We start from the raw sequence: 21,121 nt of genomic DNA, 5'->3' as shown, positions 1-21,121 counted from the left end.
ACAAAATCTATTACCTTCCCAGCTACTTGTTTTCATATTTACAAAAGAACAAAATGTCAAGTACCTGGCACACAAAAAGGCTAAGCAAAACTTTGTGAAATGAATTCTTTGAATTAAACATATGACTGGGTACTTTTTGTAATTTTATAGCCTTCAATTTCCAATTCTGTGTTTAAGGCAAAACTCTTCTCTAGCAGAGTTATCTTGTACTTAACAGATCCTCAAATATTTGATTTAAAAAAATTTTAAAAACACTTTATTAACATAAGCTTACTTCTTGGGTCACATATTCAAAATATCAATCACTGTATTTTATAAACACAGTGATGTGTATTTTACTGCATTTTTGAAAACTATTAATTCACTTACAGCATAGTTTAACTCAGAATCAAAGCAGTTCATCTACCTAAGTGTTCTGATTTCAATATAACAGAAATTAATGTCCATTTTCTCTAATCTCAAAACTTTTATAATAAAGATCTATTCATTATCATCAGAGACCAGTAATAATTTCAAATCCATATAAGCTCTTAAATTTTGTACAATGTGCCTGATTAATCTATTTTTAAGAAATGTTTTTCTAAGTTAATGATGAATCAATCTTTTTTTAAAATGAGAATTGTGGTACCATATGCAGAGCTACAAAACATCAGTGACACTTTGGTGTACTTTCTCTTACTCACCTTGTGTTTTTTTCCAGCTTCTCTTTCATTATTTTGTCTATCTTTCTTATCAGGAAAAAGGAATTCCTCATCTCCTTCAACGAATGCATATGGATCAATTTTAGGTTCTTGTTCTGAATCAGATGCTATTGCTGAAAGATACTGATTTTTAATTTGATATTGCTGCACTAATTCATCAGAAACTTTTAAAGGTTTCTTACATTGCACCATTAACCTGCATCAAAAAACAAAATTAGAAAAATTAATTATATTCTCCATAAAAGCATAAAAATTTCTAAAGTGACTATCACAAAATTTTCAGATTTTCTTAAAAAAAAAAAAATTATTTAGAGATGATCTAACTTGCAATCCTCCATTTTACAAATGAAGAAACTGAGGCGTAGAAAGGTTATGTGATTTACTGAAGTCTCAAATTCAGCAACAATGAAATAGAGCTAAAATCCTGGTCTCAGTCTTTCACCCAAATGTGTTGTCTTTTGGTAATCCACTCCATTCCCAAATACTCAAGTTCAATCACTTGAAAGGGATTCATATCTAAACTGCTTCAGCACAGGAACTCTCAAAATTTGCACTAAACAGTGAGACTACTGAACTTTTATACAATTTATACCTTTATATAATACCTTTATAATAATTTATATCTACTTCTACACAGTTTATACCTTCACACCTTTATACAATGAAAGTGATTAACCTTTTCCTACTGCCATGAGTGGATATACTTTAAAGTTTAAAAAGTTTAAGAGGCTGATTTGTATTTCATGAAAATAACAATTTGTCAACTGTAAATAATTCTAGCAAAACTTTTATAATGTCAAGTGGAGTTTCAGCACAAGTTATCTCAGAGGTTTTTACTAATCACATTGGAAAATAAGTTATTAGTCTTCTGGTTCCACTTCATGAATGATCAAAGTACCTCTATACTCTCCTAAAATATCCAATAAAATGACAAAGGACAACAGAACAGCCAAGAAGACAACACTGAATTTAGAAAGATGAACTACTAGAAACAGACACCAAAAAAAAGTGAAATCTAAGGCTTAGCAAAAGAAGTCACAACAAACTGATCGCATCACAAAACCCTGGAAATGATCATCAGGACTTTTACATGTCTGAAGACCAAGGTGCTTGGTGAGTGTGAATAGAAAAATGATTCATTTTCGGTTTGTATGACACTTTTAGACTCCTAAATTCATTTTCTCTATGGCTCGCAAAGCTGAGATTCCCACACTACTGTAACAATGGCAGCCCGGCTTCTAGTCAGATAATGCTTAAAATCCTGCAATGACTATTTTACCCTGAGTAAAAAACAAAGTCCTTATAATATCCTATCAAAGCTTTCCATGATCTGTCTCCCCTTTTCCCTTCATCTTCTACTATTCTATTCCTCCCTCTCTCACTGTTCTTTCAAGGGCTTCCTTGATATTCCTCAACAGGTGAGACACACTCTTGACTGTTCTTTTTATCTGGAACTTTCTTCCTCCAAATATCTGCATGGTCAACTCCCTCACTTCCTTCAAGTCATGTCACCTATTTATGAGACTTTATTTAAAATAAATCCACTATCTCAACATTGATCCCCCTTATCTGGCTTTACTTTTCCCTCCATAGCATTTATCTCTTAATATACTATGTAATTTGCTTATGCTCATGGCTGTCTGTCACTCCACTAGACTGTAAGCCTCTAAATGTCAGGGATTTTGTCTGTTTACTGAACTATCCCAAATGCCTAGAGTAGTGCCTGGGACATAGGAAGTGTTCAATAAATACTTGCTAAATTAATACATGAAATCTAAAAGCCACAGAGGATTGAGATACTGTGTTTGCATTAATAATTCTAAGGTACACTATGTTGTACTTTGAAGTAAATCATCTTTATTTGTCAGAAAATGATACTACTGCTGCTCCTTGTCTGTCCTGGATATTAAGACAAAAAAATCGTAAGAGAAATAAGGTTTGGAATCAATGAGGTATTTGCTAGTTTATAAACTATCTGAATGACAGAGCTACCACAGCTAGCTAATCTATTCACCAATGTCCAGCACTAGAAGCACTCTATACCCTATAAACTAAGGTTTGAAATAGAGGCAATCAAAAGAATAACTGACATTTTCTCACAATGCTATCAAATATGATATATGTCACTATAATCTCAATGTGCCTCAGATTTATCCTCAAACTGAAATCTCAAATATACAAAACCTTTTTCCATAGGAACACAGTGCTAACCCAACTGTCAATGGGGTATATGTTCTACAGTTTATCTATTAGAATGGTTCTGTTCTATAAATAAGCATTTATTTCTTAAGAGAAGTTTTCTATCTCACCATATTAGATGCTACATGTTTCCTGAAATGTCTATCAGATACCAACATAAATCATTAAAGTAGTATTTTTATCTACTTTGACATGCATTTTCTTATTTAATACTTAAAAGTCATGAAACAGGAACCAGAGGGTGTGCTCTCTGACTTGGATGTGAAAATTATGTTGGAAGAAATGGTCAGATAGTGGCAGGGTTAGGGCAGGGAAGATTTTAAATATGCAAATACACGTAACTATTCATAGGGGGAAAGTATAAGAACCTACCCCTCATCCCCAGTCACTAACCTGAAAGACTACTCTGTGTTGAGGTGAATAAAACAACTATTTTCATATTAAGTTGTCCTCTGGCAGAAGCATAAAAACTGCCACACTGTTCACATAAGTAGTTGTTAAGCTAGTGGGCAGTAACATTAAAAAGAAAAATCCTACTGCACAGGGCTCTTTTAGGAATAAAAATGAGTAAACCAAATGCAATACCTAAAGACAACTTTTTGTTATTTTATTGAAGGGTTCTCACAGCAAAGAACTGAAATGAAGTCAATGATATCAAGAGTATCAAGTCACAATAAACGAAAAATGTAAATTATTTACATTATACATCCTTCTGTATTTAAATCTGATAAAAGAAATAAAAACTGTGATTTTTTTTTAAAGATAAGCCAGATTAAAAACTCAAGTTAGCATTTCATCACTATCCAATTATAAAGTATACAGACACTTTTGTGAACAGGAACAACACACCTCTCCTTTTCTAAAAGGAACTTTCACATAAAGCCAAATTGTTAACTACAGAGATAATTTCAGTCAGATATAAAAGTAAATACAGACAAACTGGAAATGAATGATTAGGTACAACCATGAACAGGAACCTTTGTAATGCCCAAAGCAAACCAAAATTACTTTTATTAATTAACTGTATCTCCTTCTTTTCACTATGACAAAGCAGTACACTACCCTAAAAAATATTTGTAGAGAATTTAACATGGCTTACAGCTTATGCTTTTATATCTTTATTCAAAAGAAATTCTTTCAGACAAGATGTAACAATATTTTAGAACTAGCAATTATAAAAAGAGGTAAGCTATAATTTAAGAATTGTTAATGAAGAAATTAATTTAATAAATCTCAAAAAAATTAATAGTACCTTTTCTAATACCATCTCCAATATTCAGAACCAATCCTTAAACTGAGTCAAGCTAGCTGTCAAAAGTATAGCTGTATTGCATTAAAGTAAGATATCAAATAAGGAAGAAAAACAATCTTAAAAAGAAAAAAAAACTTAAAAGATTTAGAATACAGTAAATCAAAGCAAGTTTACTTCATCATAGACATCTTTCTATGAAACAAAGTAATTAAAATCTATCTTTTAGAGATCAAATAATGCATTATAATAACTATATACATACAATAAAAATCTGATATATCACTGATACAACATAAAAGCTAATTCCACTAATGGACATTATGGTTAAGATATCTTGATATATCCTTAATACTGACCAAGACTTCATGATAAGAACTATGCTCAAGTACAGTTCTTTGTTCAGGGTTTAGAAAGATTCCTTGTGAATCAGAATAGCAGATTATTTTAAGCTGTCACAAATTCTACTAAAACTAAACTCTTGAAAAAATATGTCAAAAAGCAACTGTAATGTTTCTTGGCAGAAATTTTACTTTTTAAAAATATTTACAAGGTCTTAAGCTACTATTCTAAAATAGATGTTATCATTAACAAAGAAACTATAATCAGACACAAAAAGAAAATAAAGATATTTGTCAAAGATGTGTATATCTTGTGTGGGAGATACGCTAAGCTCCACCCAACCTCTCTCTCCTCCAATTAAATTCTAACAAATCAGAAAAGGAATTTTGCTTTAAAGTGGCTACTAAAAAATGCCGTGCTGGATGAAGCACAAGCTGGAATCAAGTTTGCCAGGAGAAAAATCAGTAACCTCAGATATGCACATGATACCACCCTTAGGGCAGAAAGTGAAGAGGATCTAAAGAGCCTGTTGATGAAGGTGAAAGGGAGTGAAAAAGTTGGCTTAAAAGTCAACATTCAAAAAACTAAGATCATGGCATCCCATCCCATCACTTCATGGTAAATAGACAGGAAAACAATGGAAACAGTGACAGACTTTATTTTCCTGGGCGCCAAAATCACTGCAGATGGTGACTGCAGCCATGAAATTAAAAGATGCTTGCTCGGTGGAAGAAAAGCTATGAACAACCTAGGTAGTGTATTAAAAAGCAGAGACGTTTCTTTGCCAACAAAGGTCCATCTAGTCAAAGCTATGGTTTTTCCAGTAGTCATGTATGGATGTGAGAGTTGGATCGTAAAGAAAGCTGAGCGTCTAAGAATTGATGCTTCTGAACTGTGGTGTTGGAGAAGATTCTTGAGTCCTGTGGACTACAAGGAGATCCAACCAGTCAGTCCTAAAGTAATCAGTCCTGAATATTCATTGGAAGGACTGATGCTGAAGCTGAAACTCCAGTACTTTGGCCACCTGATGTGAAGAGCTGACTCACTGGAAAAGACCCTGATGCTGGGAAAGATTGGAGGCAGGAAGAGAAGGGGATGACAGAAGATGAGATGGTTGGATGGCATCACTGACTCGATGGACTTGAGTTTGAGCAAGCTCTGGGAGTTGGTGATGGACAGCGAGGCCTGGTGTGCTGCAGTTAGTGGGGTCACAAAGACTTGGACACCACTGAGCGACTGAACTGAACCGAGCTACTAAAAAATTTGGCATCAACTCCTGCACATGAAGCCTAAGAATAAAGGAAATGCTTAGAAATGATGAATTACTCTTCACAAGTGGCCATCACCAAATAAAACTGATTAGCAAAATAAAGAGTATGTCTTTCTTTTATCTACTTATTATTAATACCTATTACAACCCTTTAATACCAATCAGTGGAAAACTTCATTTATTTATGCCAAATGTAAACTGAATTGCCACTTAAACAAAAATAAAGGTCTAAATTTCTCCTTCATTATTTCCTAAAAAAGCATACATTTGTAAAAGTCAACTAGTATAAAGAAACTTTTTATTTCCACTGATGCATTCTTGCCACTCTGTATTATAGATCTATTCTAATTGGCCCTAAGTTTCTTTAGTCTACTCCACATCTATAAAATCCATCCATCCCTACTGCATCCTTCTAATTTCCTAGGAAGGTCCCTGTATCACCTTATAAACAATAATTTGCTACTCTATTATACAGTTCCACCCTACTCTTGAGATTTCATTTCTCATCATGACATACCAAATCATTGAGCAGCACCCTATAATCTTTCCATACTAAGCTACTTAAAGCTTCTGATCTCTATAAATGGAATTATTTTCCACTCTGACTCTGTGTTCCTACTATATTGTATATATATCTGTATCAGAGAATTTAATATTATTTTCTATTAGATTACAATTTCATTTAGGGCCAGGACCAAATTTATCTTATACTCCAACATCTTATGGCATCTTGTATGTTACAGAAACTTCAGTTTTATTCAAATTGATAATGCATCTTTGAGGAATATGAATTTTAAAAAGATAATCTTCCTACAAAAGGAGAAAGAATAATGTAGGAGTTGCAACAACCTTCTAATTAATTAACCTCATTAAAATTAAGTGTTATACATTTAAAGACTTTCAAAACTCAAAGTATTGAAAAGGATGATAGAAATTTACAGTGACTGGGTAATAGGAACTCACAAAATTTTTTAATATAAAACAAACTAGGCTTTTGAATGGATTACTATATGGCCAGAAAAGTGTTTGACATATTACATCTTTGAAAATATAGAATACTTCTACAAAGAATTTAAGAAGATTGTTTAAATGCCATTAAGGAAGTTTAACAGTAATTTAGGGTATTTATAATTCTTTTTAGAGAATTTATTTTTAATCATAAGGGACATCATCTGACTCCGTCAACTGGCTTTGCCATTTACTGTAAGGAGATGACCAGTCCTCATGATTTCCCATCTCAAGTGATATTAAGAGCAGGCACTTGAATTAATAAGTTATTTCAACAAGATCTCTTTAACTGTGAGAAAAAATAACTTTTGTTTCAGCACAATACAAACACAGAAGACCATGCCAGGTATTTTACTGTGGTTTGGAGAGACAGAGTACGGGAGAGCTCTCACGTGAAACTAATCATTAAACATGGTTAGCATATCTAATATAATAACTTATTCTAGATTTCTATTTCTGTTAAAAGTTATTCATGACATTAAAGGATCTCAACATGACTAACATTTCAGGCTGGAGAATAATTTCTTGTTGTACGGGATAATCCTATACATTGTAAGATATTTAGCAGCATCCCTGGCCTCTACTTATCAGATGGCAGTAGCACACTCCCGGTCGTGACAATCTCTCTCTAGACACTGCCAAATGTTACCTGGGAGGGGTGTGTGTGTGGTGTCTGTGTATCAGATGCCAGTTGACACTGCCAAATGTCACCTGTGTGTGTGTGTGTGTATCAGATGTCAGTAGGACACTTTCGGTCGTGACAAACAATCTACCTCTAGACACTGCCAAATGTCACCTGGGAGGGGTGTGTGTGGTGTGTGTAACAGACGTCTGTCAGCAGCACACTCCCGGTCGTGACTAACAACCTGTGTATGTGTTTATGCTGAAAGAACACAGTAGTACACAAGACAAAATCCTTACCCTCATAGAGTTTACATTCTAATGGGGGAAGAGACCATTAACAAATATGCAATTTCAGGTAATTTTATATATATATATATATACACATATACGTATACACAGAAAACAGGAAGAAAGCAGTTCACAGGATAGGCAGTCACTTAGGGATTAAAGAGAAGCCACAGTTTAGTTACAGTGGTCAAGGAAATACTTCCTGAGAAGGTAAATTTTGAGTTCGACTGAACAAAAAGGAGTGAGCTGTCCCCTCTCCCCCACTGCCCCATAATGCAGTTCTAAAGGCCTTGAGGAATGACCTTAGCTTTCTGACAGAACAGCAAGAAAGCCGACGTGGTTAAGTCAGGAAGCAAATAGGAGAGTAGTAAACACAAGTGAAGAACCAGGTATGCAGGAGATTGTGTAGAAACCTTACAGATGAGGAAAAGACTATGGATTTTATTCTAATGTAAAGGGGAACTACTTGTTTCCAACATATCAGTTGTTTTCAAGAGAACTGTTGACTAATTTAGTAACTAAGTTAGTCATCTTCCATGATCATAAGGATATCCTAAAGTCCCTCAATTTTAAATTAATTTTAATTTTAAAAAAAGTCATACTAGTATGCTTTTACAATTCAAAGTGCTAGACAAAGCACACATTTATATCTATTAAAATAATAATCAAGGAACTTTAAAAGAAAATACATCTCTGCAGGGAAAATGAGAGGTTATAAATGGATCGGGCATTTTACTTTATCTCAGGGAAGCTCAAAAATCAATGAAACACGAGCAAAATGAAAAAAAAGAAAAAAAAAAAATCATAGCTTAGAATATGCAAGAGGGGGCTAAAGGCAAACTACATTAACAACAGGAGGGCCAAACTGCCTAAAAACCAGAGAAAACTTTTACTTTTATCTCTAGAAAGAAATGAAAAAGCTGAAAATGGAGAAACAGAAAGTGTTCCTTTTAAAAAATAACCATTTTTTAAATTGAAGCATAGTTTATTTACAATGTTCTATTACTTTCAGGTGTATAGTGATTCTGTTTTGTGTGTGTGTGTGTATACATTATTTTTCAGATTCTTTTCTATTACAGGTTATTACAAGACACTGTAATATAGTTCTCTGTGCTATACAGCAGGTCTTTGTTGTTTATCTATTTTATATATACTAGTATGGATATGTTAATCTCAAACTCCTAGTTTATCCCCCTCCTCTACCCCCACCCCAGTCCTGAAAGGGTTCCTTTTCTAAGAAAAATGAATAAATAACCTGCTGAAGGCACAAGATTTGTCATTCTTTTTATCCTGAAAGTTTAGGTATAAGGCCTCTGCTCCAAAACATCCCCTACCCCACTACCATAAAGTGTTTAGAACTGATACACAATTGATACTGAAATATTTATTGAATGAGTAAGTCCTGCCAATTGACAAGGTTCTATCTTTACACACAAATTTCCACTCAGCTTCTCTATTCCCTCATTCTAAAATGTGTAAGATGAGGAGCTTCCCTGGTGATCCAGAGGCTAAGACTCTGCACTTCCAATGCAGGGGGCATGGGTTTGATCTCTGATCAGGGAACTAGGATCCCATATGCTGCAGAGCCAAAACAAATAAATAAAATGTGTAAGATTAAACAATAATATGATGAGAATCAGTATAGTAAAGAAAAAGAAAAAAAAAAAAAAAAAAAAAAGACCAAAACAAAATACTTGTAAAGGAAAAAAAAGTTACAGGACATTTAACAAGGGGGTGCTATTATTTTTTAATTTAGAAATTAAAAACACATGAATAATAAATATTAAAACTGTAAGAAAAGAGCTAGAAGTTGAGGAATCCTCTCAGGAAAAAAAAAAGAGAGAGAGAAAATATAAAAGTTCAACATCTGAATTCTAGAAATTCCACAGAGAAGAGAGGAAAAAACAAAGACATTATCCAAGAAAAAAGTAACTTCCAATAATGGGACAAAAAAAAAAAAAAAGACTTCAAATTAAACCAGCCCTCCTCAAAAGTTCAGTACAAGGAATGAATGAAAATATCACATTTATAAGTGCGCGCGTGTGTGTGTATATATATACACATACACGTATTCTTGTGAAATTTTAACATTCTAAGCAAAAGATCCTAAAAAATTTCACTGACGACAGAGAAGAAAATGAAATCTCTGCACACTACTTGGCCTTGTATTGATAAATAGGTAGATAGTTTTAATGACTATAATAGTAAAATGAATATAATGGTTGGTTTTCACATTAAAAAAAAACACCAACTGATTCACTTTGCTGTACACGTGCAATTAACACGACACTGTAAATCAACTATACTCCAATAAAAAATTAGGGCAAAAAACCCTACTATAGATACAAATGCAAAAAGCTGTGGGACTGATGATAATCAGAACAACAGAGAAAGTAAAGGGAGAACTAAAAATAAGATCATTTTTGCCCCAAAGTACATCATACATAACATGTACCTATGACATACTTTGTGGACAAAGAAAGCAGACCACAGAACAGAGGAAGGTATTTGTAGTACATATAACTAACACAAGAGTAACAACCAGAAGATACAAAGAATAAATCGGGGTGGGAGGGAGATGAAAGACCAAAAATGGACTAAAAATCCAAAGTATATATAACTAATATAAGATTAACAACCAGAATATGAAAGGAATAAATCAGGGGGAAAAAAGAAAATAGACTAAAATATGATATACAGTATAGGCCCATAAACACTTTAAGTGCTGCTTAACCTGACCCCACTCCAGTACTCTTGCCTGGAGAATCCCATGGACAGAGGAACCTGGTGGGCTGCAGTCTGTGGGGCCGCTAAGAGTCGGACACGACTGAGCGACTTCACTTTGACTTTTCACTTTGATGCATTGGAGAAGGAAATGGCAACCTACTCCAGTGTTCTTGCCTGGAGAATCCCAGGGACGGGGGAGCCTGGTGGGCTGCCGTTTATGGGGTCCCACAGAGTCAGACACGACTGAAGCGACTTAGCAGCAACCTTACTAGGAAACTGTAAAACATATAGTAAGACAATAATATGCCATTCTGCATGCAGCAGACTAGAAAATTAAAAGTCTCTTAATACCAAGTACTGAGGAAAATGTAGAATAGCTATTCTCATACTCTGCTGTTTGATGAGAGTGTAAACTAGTATAGTTTAGAAAGTAATTTGGCAACAACCTTTAATGCTGAATATCAATATACGCCATGGCGCAGCAATTCCACTTTTTGTTATATTCCCTAGAGGAATTCTTACATACAAGTGTACAAGGAAATGTGTACAAAAAAATTCACTGCTACATCTTTTGTGAAAAACTGAAAATAATCAACATGCCATCTCAAGAGAGTAGATAAATTGTGTAAATTTTGGCTAATATATTCATAACAAAGAAAATACTTGAAAGCAAGTGAAATTAATTAACTAGAGCCACATGTCTAAAAACATGTAGAGAACTGATAAATACCAAATTCAGGATAGTGGAAGAAAGAATTAGAGGAAAAATAATAGTATACAAAAGTGCTAATTGCATGTAAAATCCTTAAGTTGGCTGATGGATCAACTTAGTTGATGGATAAACGTTATTATTTTCTCTGCTTTTTTTGTGACTAAAATATTTCATAATAAAGAGGTCCCCTGAGGAAAAAATACAGTAGAGAAATTATCCAAAATTAATACTCAACTACTGAAAGGATTTATTATTGTAAATCAAACCCTGAAACCATTCTGGTGACTATTAAGAACTTACATCATTTCCACCCTTAAATTTTAATTGACTATTAAAAAAAATACATACTCTGTAACTGATGTTACACTTTCCTGTCCAAAAGGTCCAACTGGATCATCCTTGAATTTATCACTTGGAAGTTGAGGTGGTAAAAACTCTAAATCTTTTTTCTTTGGGACCTTGTAATACTTCCAGGCTATATTAGCTTCATCTTCTTCCAAGTTTACTGCTGTACCAACATATATTGTAGGTTCTACAGCTTCCTGGAATTGAGCTGGGAAAGACTGGGATAAACTGTCTATCCCATCTTCCACTGGTTTAGAAGGAATCAAGGGATCCGGTGTTGGCATTTGATAAAAGTGTTGACTTTGTGGAGTTGAGGGTGTTTTAGTCACTCCTTCATCAACCACATCACAGGGGTGAGGACTAAGTGGGGGTGGTTGAGGTGAATTTGCCATTTCAGTGCCATGCATTTGAGGAGTTTTTGCTACATCATTAGTTCGGATATTTGTAAATCTCACTTGACTGTCTGGAGCAGAGATCACAAGTCTTTGGCTGGCTGAATCTGTGTCCATGCCAACATCATCACTAACAGATACACGATGGTGAAAAGGAGTCAAGGGGCGTTTTTGTGGTTTTTCACTCTTTTCTTGCTTTTCATTGGTCTTGTGCTTCGGAAGTACTTGTTGTTGCTGACTTAAAGATGGTGCCTGTCCTTGTTGTCCAGGATTTCTAGGTTTGAGATTTTTGTGTCTGAAAAGTTAAAAGAAAGGTGTATTAATAGCATAACTATTATCAAAGTATATAAGTTAATAGTATTAGAAATTTCACATGTCATTTATTTTTCATACATAATCCTAAAAATTATTTAAATTTACATAGGAAAATTCTCTTTAGTGGCCTAAAACTAAGACCATGTAGAAAACTTTATAAAAGTCAATTCTCTCATGCTCACTTAATATGTAATCAGATAGGCAAAGGTGATTTGCCTTACATAATTTAAGTATCTTAGTATTTGAATATAGAGATAAGAGTCTAGTTAAGATAAAAAGGTATAAAATAGACTCAAATCTATCCATTTAACCCTCTCCACTGAGGGAACATACTGAGATACCCTTCTGTGCAGAGCCTGGGACCTCTTATTGTACAGGAGGGGAAAAAAGCATGAAAGTTAAAACTGCAGTTATGCTGAAACGACACAAGAGAAACCCATTATTACCATGACCAAAATCAAAGACACTGTAAGAAAACAAAATCATAGAACAAAATTCCTTAAGAAAACAAATGTACTTGGTGATTACATAGTTGTATATATTTGTCAGAACTCAAAACTGCCCACCTGAGAAGGGTGAGTGTTAGTTACTCTATTAAAATTATACCTCAATAAATTTCACTTGAAAAAAAAAAAAAAAACCACAGATGTAAATCAGTAACAAAAGATAAGCAATTGAGAAATGCATAAATTAAGAACACATCATAATCAAATGGGATTTGCACCATGAATGTAAGGTGTAACATTCATAAGAAAAAAAAAACAGTATTGTTCATCATATTAATAAAACAAAACCATATGATTATCTCAATAAATATAGAAAAAACATGACAAAATTCAATACTTATTCATATATTCATATAAAAAGATTCGGCTAGCAAGTACTAGAATTTAATCCAATAAAGTTCTGTTCAATTCAGCTGCTCAGTTGCATCCGACACTTTGCAACCCCATGGACTGCAGCATGCTAGGCCTCCCTGTCCATCACCAACTCCCAGTTTACTCAAACTCATGTCCAGTGAGTCAGTGATGCCATCCAACCATCTCATCCTGTTATCCCCTTCTCCTTCCGCCTTCAATCTTTCCCATCATCAGGGTCTTTTCAAATGAATGAGTTCTTCATATCAGGTGGCCAAAGTATTGGAGTTTCAGCTTCAGCATCAGTCTTTCCAATTAATATTCAGGACTGATTGCCCTTAGGATGGTCTGGCTGGATCACAGTGCAGTCCAAGGGACTCTCATGAGTCTTCTTGAACAACACAGTCCAAAGCATCAATTCTTTGGTGCTCAGCTTTCTTTATGGTCCAACTCTCACATCCATACATGACCACTGGAAAAACCATAGCCTTGACTAGATGGACCTTTGTTGGCAAAGTAATGTCTCTGCTTTTTAATATGTTGTCTAGGTTGGTCACAACTTTTCTTCCAAGGAGCAAGTGTCTTTTAATTTCATGGCTACAGTCACCATCTGCAGTAATTTTGAGCCCCCCAAAATAAAGTCTGTCACTGTTTCCTGTTTCCCCATCTATTTGCCAGGAAATGATGGGACCAGATGCCATGATCTTAGTTTTCTGAATGTTGAGTTTTAAACCAACTTTTTCTACTCCTACACTTTCATCAAGAGGCTCTCTAGTTCTTCTTCACTTTCTGCCATAAGGGTGGTGTCATCTGCATATCTAAGGTTATTGATATTTCTCCCGGCAATCTTGATTCCAGCTTGTGCTTCTTCCAGCCCAACATTTCGCATGATGTACTCTGTACAGAAGTTAAATAAGTAGGGTGACAATATACAGCCTTGACGTACTCCTTTCCCTACTTGGAACCAGTCTGTTGTTCCATGTCCAGTTCTAACTGTTGCTTCTTGACCTGCATACAGATTTCTCAGGAGGCAGGTCAAGTGGTCTGGTATTCCCATCTCTTTCAGAATTTTCCATAGTTAATTGTGATCCACACAGTCAAAGGCTTTGGCATAGTCAATAAAGCAGAAATAGATGTTTTCCTGGAACTCTCTTGCTTTTTCGATGATCCAATGGATGTTGGCAATTTGATCTCTGGTTCCTCTGCCTTTTCTAAAACCAGCTTCAACAGCTGGAAGTTCACGGTTCATGTACTGTTGAAGCCTGGTGTGGAGAATATTGAGTATTACTTTACTAGCGTGTGAGATGAGTGCAATTATGAAGAGTTTGAGCATTCTATGGCATTGCCTTTCTTTGGGATTGGAATGAAAACTGACCTTTTCCAGTCCTATGGCCACTGCTGAGTTTTCCAAATTTGCTGGCATATTGAGTGCAGCACTTTCAGAGCATCATCTTTCAGGATTTGAAAGAGCTCAACTGGAATTCCATCACCTCCACTAGTTTTGTTCATAGTGATGCTTCCTAGGTTGACTTGACTTCACATTCCACGATGTCTGGCTCTCTAGGTGAGTGATCATACCATCGTAATTATCTGGGTCATGAAGTTCTTTTTTGTATAGTTCTTCTGTGTATTCTTGCTACCTCTTCTTAATATCTTTTGCTTCTGTTAGGTCCGTACCATTTCTGTCCTTTATTGCACCCATTTTTGAATGAAATGTTCCCTTGGTATCTCTAATTTTCTTGAAGAGATCTCTAGTCTTTCCCATTTTGTTGTTTTCCTCTATTTCGTGGCATTAATCACTGAGGAAGGCTTTCTTATCCCTCCTTGCTATTCTTTGGATCTCTGCATTCAAACGGGTGTATCTTTCCTTTTCTTCGCCTTTCACTTCTCTTATTTTCACAGCTATTTGTAAGGCCTCCTCAAACAACCATTTTGCCTTTTTGTATTTTCTTCTTAGGGACGTCTTGATCCCTGCCTCCTATACAATGTCATGAACCTCTGTCCATAGTCCTTCAGGCACTCTATCAGAGCTAATCCCTTGAATCTATTTCTCACTTCCATTGTATAATCATAAGGGATGTGATTTAGGTTATACCTGCATGATCTAGTGCTTTTCTCTACTTTCTTCATTTTGAAGTCTAATTTGGCAATAAGGAGATCATGATCTGAGCCACAGTCAGCTCCTGGTCTTATTTTTGCCTACCGTATAGAGCTTCTCCATCATTGGCTGCAAAAAATACAATCAATCTAATTTCGGTGTTGACCATATGGCGATGTCCATGTGTAGAGTCTTTTCTTGTGTTGTTGGAAGAGGGTGTTTGCTATGACCAGTGTGTTCTCTTGGCAAAACTCTATTAGCCTTTGCCCTGCTTCATTCTGTACTCCAAGGCCAAATTTGCCTGTTACTCAAGGTGTTTCTTGACTTCCTACTTTTGCATTCCAGTCCCCTATAATGAAAAGGACATCTTTTGGGGGGTGTTAGTTCTAGAAGATCTTGTAGGTCTTCATGGAACCATTCAACTTCAGCTTCTTCAGCGTTACTGGCTGGGGCATAGACTTGGATTACCATGATATTGAATGGTCTGCCTTGGAAACGAACAGAGATCATTCTGTCATTTTTGAGACTGCATCCAAATACTACATTTTGGACTCTTTTGTTGACTATGATGGCTACTCCATTTCTTCTAAGGATTCTTGCCCCCAGTAGTAGATAAAATGGTCATCTGAGTTAAATTCCCTCATTCCAGTCCATTTTAGTTTGTTGATTCCTAAAATGTTGATGTTTACTCTTGTCATCTCCTATTTGACCACTTCCAGTTTGCCTTGATTCATGGATCTAACATTCCAGGTTCCTATGCAATAATTGCCCTTTACAGCATCGGACTTGACTTTCGTCACCAGTCACGTCCATAACTGGGTGTTTTTTTTTTTTGCTTTGGCTCCATCTCTTCATTCTTTCTAGAGTTATTTTTCCACTGAACTCCAGTAGTATATTGGGCACCTACTGACCTGGGGAGTTCATCTTTCAGTGTCCTATCTTTTTGACTTTTCATGCTGTTCATGGGGTTCTCAAGGCAAAAATACTGAAGTGGTTTGCCATTCCCTTCTCCAATGGACCATATTTTGTCAGAACTCTCTAATCCAATAAAAAACATCTATTAAAAAACTCCTGGAGAAGAAAATGGCAACTCACTCCAGTATTCTTGCCTGGAGAATCCCACAGACAGAGGAGCCATGGGGTCGCTAGAGTCAGACATGACTTAGCGACTAAACTACAACTAGTAGAAGAAAAACTGTCTTTATTCACAGAACACATGGTTAGAACTTTACAATGAAGGCATTAGGCTGATCACCACCTTCTCAATCTTAACATTATTAAAAGTAGGAAAACCAGGCACATGTCTCCTCTGATGTGACACCATACAAAGCAACACAACACTACCTATGAAATATTCTCACCAAAAATATTAAACCTGAATCTCACTAAGCCTCTAAATCAGTAGCGCCCAAAAGAATTTTCTGTGATGACAGAAATGTTATGTGGCTGCTGCAGATTTAAAATGATACTTATGCAATGGAGGGACTAAATTTTTAATTTTATTTAAAACCAGTTACTTTAAATAGCCACTCGTGGTTACAAACATAGCTAGCTAGTATTGGAGGGTATGGCTCTAGAGCTACCTTCCATTTTCAGAAATACAAAGAATAAAGAACAAGTTAAAATATATGACAAACTGAGAAAATTTGTAATGTGGGACATTCTAGAGAACAACTTTTCTAGTTTCTCCAACCAAGTCCATGTCATAAAAGGGGGAAGAGGACTACAAGAGAGACCTGGAAAACTTAATATCAATTCTACATTCCTTGTTTGAATCCTGGAAGTCAAACTAAACACAAAAAGATATTTCTGAGACAAATCTATATAAAGTATCAGATGACACCAATAACATGCAGTTTCTTTTATCAGATATGATAATGGAATTATGTAAGAAAATACTGACTTTTTTTAAGAGTTGCATGCTGGAGTAGGAGTGAAATGAAGATACTTGAGATCTGCTTTAAAAACCTTCAGCAAGAGTGCAGCTTTGAGGACTAGCCAAATAAAGCATTATATCAACAGTATTATAGAGTACTATGAACTTGAAAAAACAAAGTGGAAACTATGTGCTGACAAGGAAAGATACGCAGGATAACTGTTTTTCTAAAAAGCAAGTTAGACAACAGTATACATAACATGATTCCTTTTGAAGAAATGAAAGCAAGCAGGCAGATCTACATACATACATAAGAGGGAGAACTTGTCATTTTAATTTTTATATAGATATGCATTATTAATAGCATTTAAAATTTTAATAAAATTATTGGCTATTAAAAAAATGAACAGTAGTTCTTACCCAATGTTAAGAATAATCCCTTCTCTACCTACCCCCTCTTTGAATATTTTCAACAACAAGGACCACATTACCTTATGAGGAAATGCATTCCATCATCAAATAGCTCTAGTTGTTAGAAAATTATACTGAAATAGAAACTTGTCTTTTCTATGCCAGACATTCATATATGTGTGTGTGTGTATGTGTGTGTGTGTGTGTGTGTGTGTGTGTATATGCGCATTTTTCCTATACCCAGGTATTAGTCTTATATTGAACTCTATTTCTAAAGCTGTCCTGCCAAGAATGGTATCCAAAGTCACACATGCCTTATAATGTAAAACATACTTTAATTTTTAAAGACATTTATGAAAGAATGTCAACTATCTAAAAAATTTTTTTTTTTTGCTTTTCAAAATACAGTTGATTTCTATAAAAGTATTTTACTCATGTTAATTTGTACTGGGCTTATTATTTTTTTTAATAAACTAAGCAGTGCTTTAAAATTTCTCTAAAATTATATAAACAGACATGTTGTTTATTCTTTTGTGACCCCATAAACTAAATAACCCACTAGGTTCCTCAGTTCATGGAATTTCCCAGGCAAGAATCCTGGAATGGGTTGCCACTTCCTTCTCCAGGGGATCTTCCCAATTGAGGGACTGAACTCACATCTCCTGTATTGGGAGGTGCATTCTTTACCACTAAACCACCAGGGAAGCCCCATAAACAGACATAACCCATATAAATAAAAGCACATTCAGAGCCTCTGTAACTTTTAAGAGTGTAAATGAGTTCTGAAACCAAAAATTTAAGAATTCATCAAGTTATGCAAGGCACTAAGGAGAGAAACAATCTCTAATAATCTAAGGTGTTCCAAGTATACCAGGGATACAAAAAGTATCCTTCTGTGAGGCTAAGAACTATTAATCTGAGCTATATAAGAACAGCAGTGGCTCTCCAAAACTTTGGTAACATCAAATCATAGTCCCTTTCTTCTATATAGATAGACCTTTGCCTAAAAAGTCTAATCTTTAGAGACAAGTGAATTTCACACTAAAAGTCAACAAAGGGGAAATTTTTCTAAAAAAGCGACTGACTTGCCAATCAACAGATAAATGGATGAAATAAACACAGAACATGCAAACAATAAAATACTACTTAGCCATAAAAAGAAAGTTCTGACACATATTACAACATGAATAAGCCATGAAAATATTATATGCTAAGTGAAATAAGCCAGACACATAAAGGACAAATACTGCAAGATTCCATTTCAAAAAATAAAAAAATAAAAAAAAAATAAAAAAGAAACTGTCCTGAAAGTACAATCCAACAAAATGATTCCTTTAGATTATGTTTCCTACTGACTGAAGTTCCTAGTATTCCAATGTTAATATCTAAAATAATTGCATCACTTTCTACTTATATAGCTTGCTAAAGTTTAATTTTCTTATGCACATTCCACCAGACTAAAGCCTAATAACCATAAATGTGTAATTTTTAATCTCACTAATAACTAAAAAAAAATGCCAATTAAAATAATGTTATGTTTTTCATGTTTTATGTTTTATTATAATGGGAAAAAAATAATTTTAAGGGCAGTTCTCAGATCAGTGAAAGCACAAGAAAAACCAATACCTTTGTATGTAAAAAGTGGAAGTAAAACTGGTAGTCCTTCTGAAGTCAAAACAAAAGTATTTAAAAAGGTCCCCTCACCCACAACTGTCTATCACATCACCCACCTAATTTTATTTCCTTCTTAGCACTCATCACTCATCAATTTTAGATTAAGAATTCTTTTTGAAAACAAATTAATTATTTGCCCCTCCCCTTAGCATGCAGGCTTCATAAGAGGAGAAGCCCTGTTCACTAATGTATCCTGAACCTTGGACATCATCTATCACTGAGTGTTTCCAAAAAAAAAAAAAAAAAAGACCTAGCAAGTAATTGATAGTCACAAAATTGTTATTTTACTTTTAAAAAGTTAAACACAAGCTAAAAACTTTTGCAAACAACCTATTTGCCCATCAATCCTAGAATGATTAAAAACACTATGATACCTATATTCAGTAGAATATCAAGAAGTTTTTTAAAACAGTAAGGCAGAGTCACAAGTAACTAGAATGAAGAGATTGCAGGCACATTAAGTGAAAAAATAAGTTGCTAAATACTTCGGTATTATGTTTCCGTGTTGGGAGGAAAAACATATATACACACAAAATTACACACACACACACACAAAAGAATAATACTTAACTGGCAAGTAATTATTTCTAGTGAGAAGAGAGTAGGATTTGGAAAGAGAGAGCACTCAAGAGGTACTTCAGCTCTATTTATATAATTTAAATTCTTAAAAATCACATATACTCATGCAAACTGCTTATATAACTATGCAACTTTTTTTTCAAGTCAATTTCCAAGAGAAAGGTCCAGTCCTATCTTTCACACAGAGTTAACTTACTACAGAGAATCATTTACAAAAAAAAAAAAAAAACACAGGAAAATGAGGTAACAGAGAAAGTAGTAACAGCAGGGAGCTTCAATCACTACTATGACTGAAAGGACAATAAGATGATGTAGTCCCATCAGATCACAAAAGCCTGGGACGATGCTAGAACCACAGCAGGAACTACCTAATGGAAACTGGGACCAGGGAAGAACCAGCTGATAAAGGGACACAGCTGTTGCTGGAGCTGGCTCAAAAAAGGGGTGGGGAAATACCCTGGTTTCTTCCAATCTTAAGATTACAACTAATCTTCTGTTAGTGCCTCCAACTAGTCAATTCCAAAAAACAAGTGAGCCTAATCAATCATCATGCTGTACATCTTAAAGTCATACAGTATCACTGTCAATTATATCACAATAAAGTTGGGAGGGGAAACCAACAAAACATGTTGAAAGCAAGGAAGCCTACAAAATGTAATTCCCTGCAATACAGAATAGGGCAGGGAAAAGATACGGATAGATTTGATAATAAGCTCGTTGACTGGCACAGTCAGTTATCAGTGTATGCCCTACTTCTGATATTCTATGGCAGGAGAGGACTCACACATATGGTGGCTCAAAGTCCATTTCAAGCCTTACTTAAGTAAAAAAGAACCAGATTTGGGGGGAGGGGCAGGGGTAGAGCAGGAATCTAAAGTACAAAATGCAATAGTAAAAAAGTAAATGATTAGAAACACTATTTACTAGATGGGTAAAATTACCAAAGTTAGTCAAATACATAGATTATATCAAATTTCACCATATGAAATCTCTGTATTCTGGAGGAATTTCTGGAAATCTGAGACAAAGTATGTCTTTAAAAATAAAAGTTTAGCTTAGAGACCAAGAATTAACACTTATGTTTACCAATGTGAACTTTGAGTGTCTTCCTCTAAAACTATTCTAGGCAAATAGCCTTAAAACCTAAATCTTTCAAAAAGAATAAAGCAAAGCCTAGGTTAGAAACTAAAACAGAAGAGCTGCTACCAAAACATGCCAATACAGGGAAAGAAAAGCCTAATTCCATTATGCATTCTAGTGGTCTTAAACCAGGGATTAGCTAACTTTTTCTGTAAAGGACCAGACGGTAAATATTTTAGGCTCTAGGAGTTATACAGTCTCTCCTGTAACTAATCAACTCTGTAAAAGCAGCCACAGTTAGTACATGGATGAACAGATGTGGCTCTGTCCCAATAAATTCTTATTTATGGACACAAAAATTTGAATTTCACATA

At 34.9% G+C, this 21,121-nt stretch overlaps 1 protein-coding gene across 2 annotated transcripts in view; it reads right to left on the bottom strand.

The window, feature by feature from the left end:
- MED13 (mediator complex subunit 13) overlaps positions 1 to 21,121 on the bottom strand; it is a 97,796-nt gene that overhangs the window by 42,254 nt on the left and 34,421 nt on the right. For both annotated transcript variants that reach the window (XM_061390208.1, XM_061390207.1), the window contains exons 9-10: positions 11,469 to 12,152; positions 684 to 897 (exon numbers count right to left, since the gene is read on the bottom strand). In XM_061390208.1, coding sequence (XP_061246192.1) covers positions 684 to 897; positions 11,469 to 12,152 — 898 coding nt within the window. The remainder of the gene's footprint in view (positions 1 to 683; positions 898 to 11,468; positions 12,153 to 21,121) is intronic.

The sequence above is a fragment of the Bos javanicus genome, chromosome 19, assembly GCF_032452875.1.
Source record: "Bos javanicus breed banteng chromosome 19, ARS-OSU_banteng_1.0, whole genome shotgun sequence".
Taxonomy (NCBI): domain Eukaryota; kingdom Metazoa; phylum Chordata; class Mammalia; order Artiodactyla; family Bovidae; genus Bos; species Bos javanicus.
The sequence above is the reverse complement of the archived record's forward strand: the minus strand, read 5'-3'. Positions and strand labels throughout refer to the sequence as shown.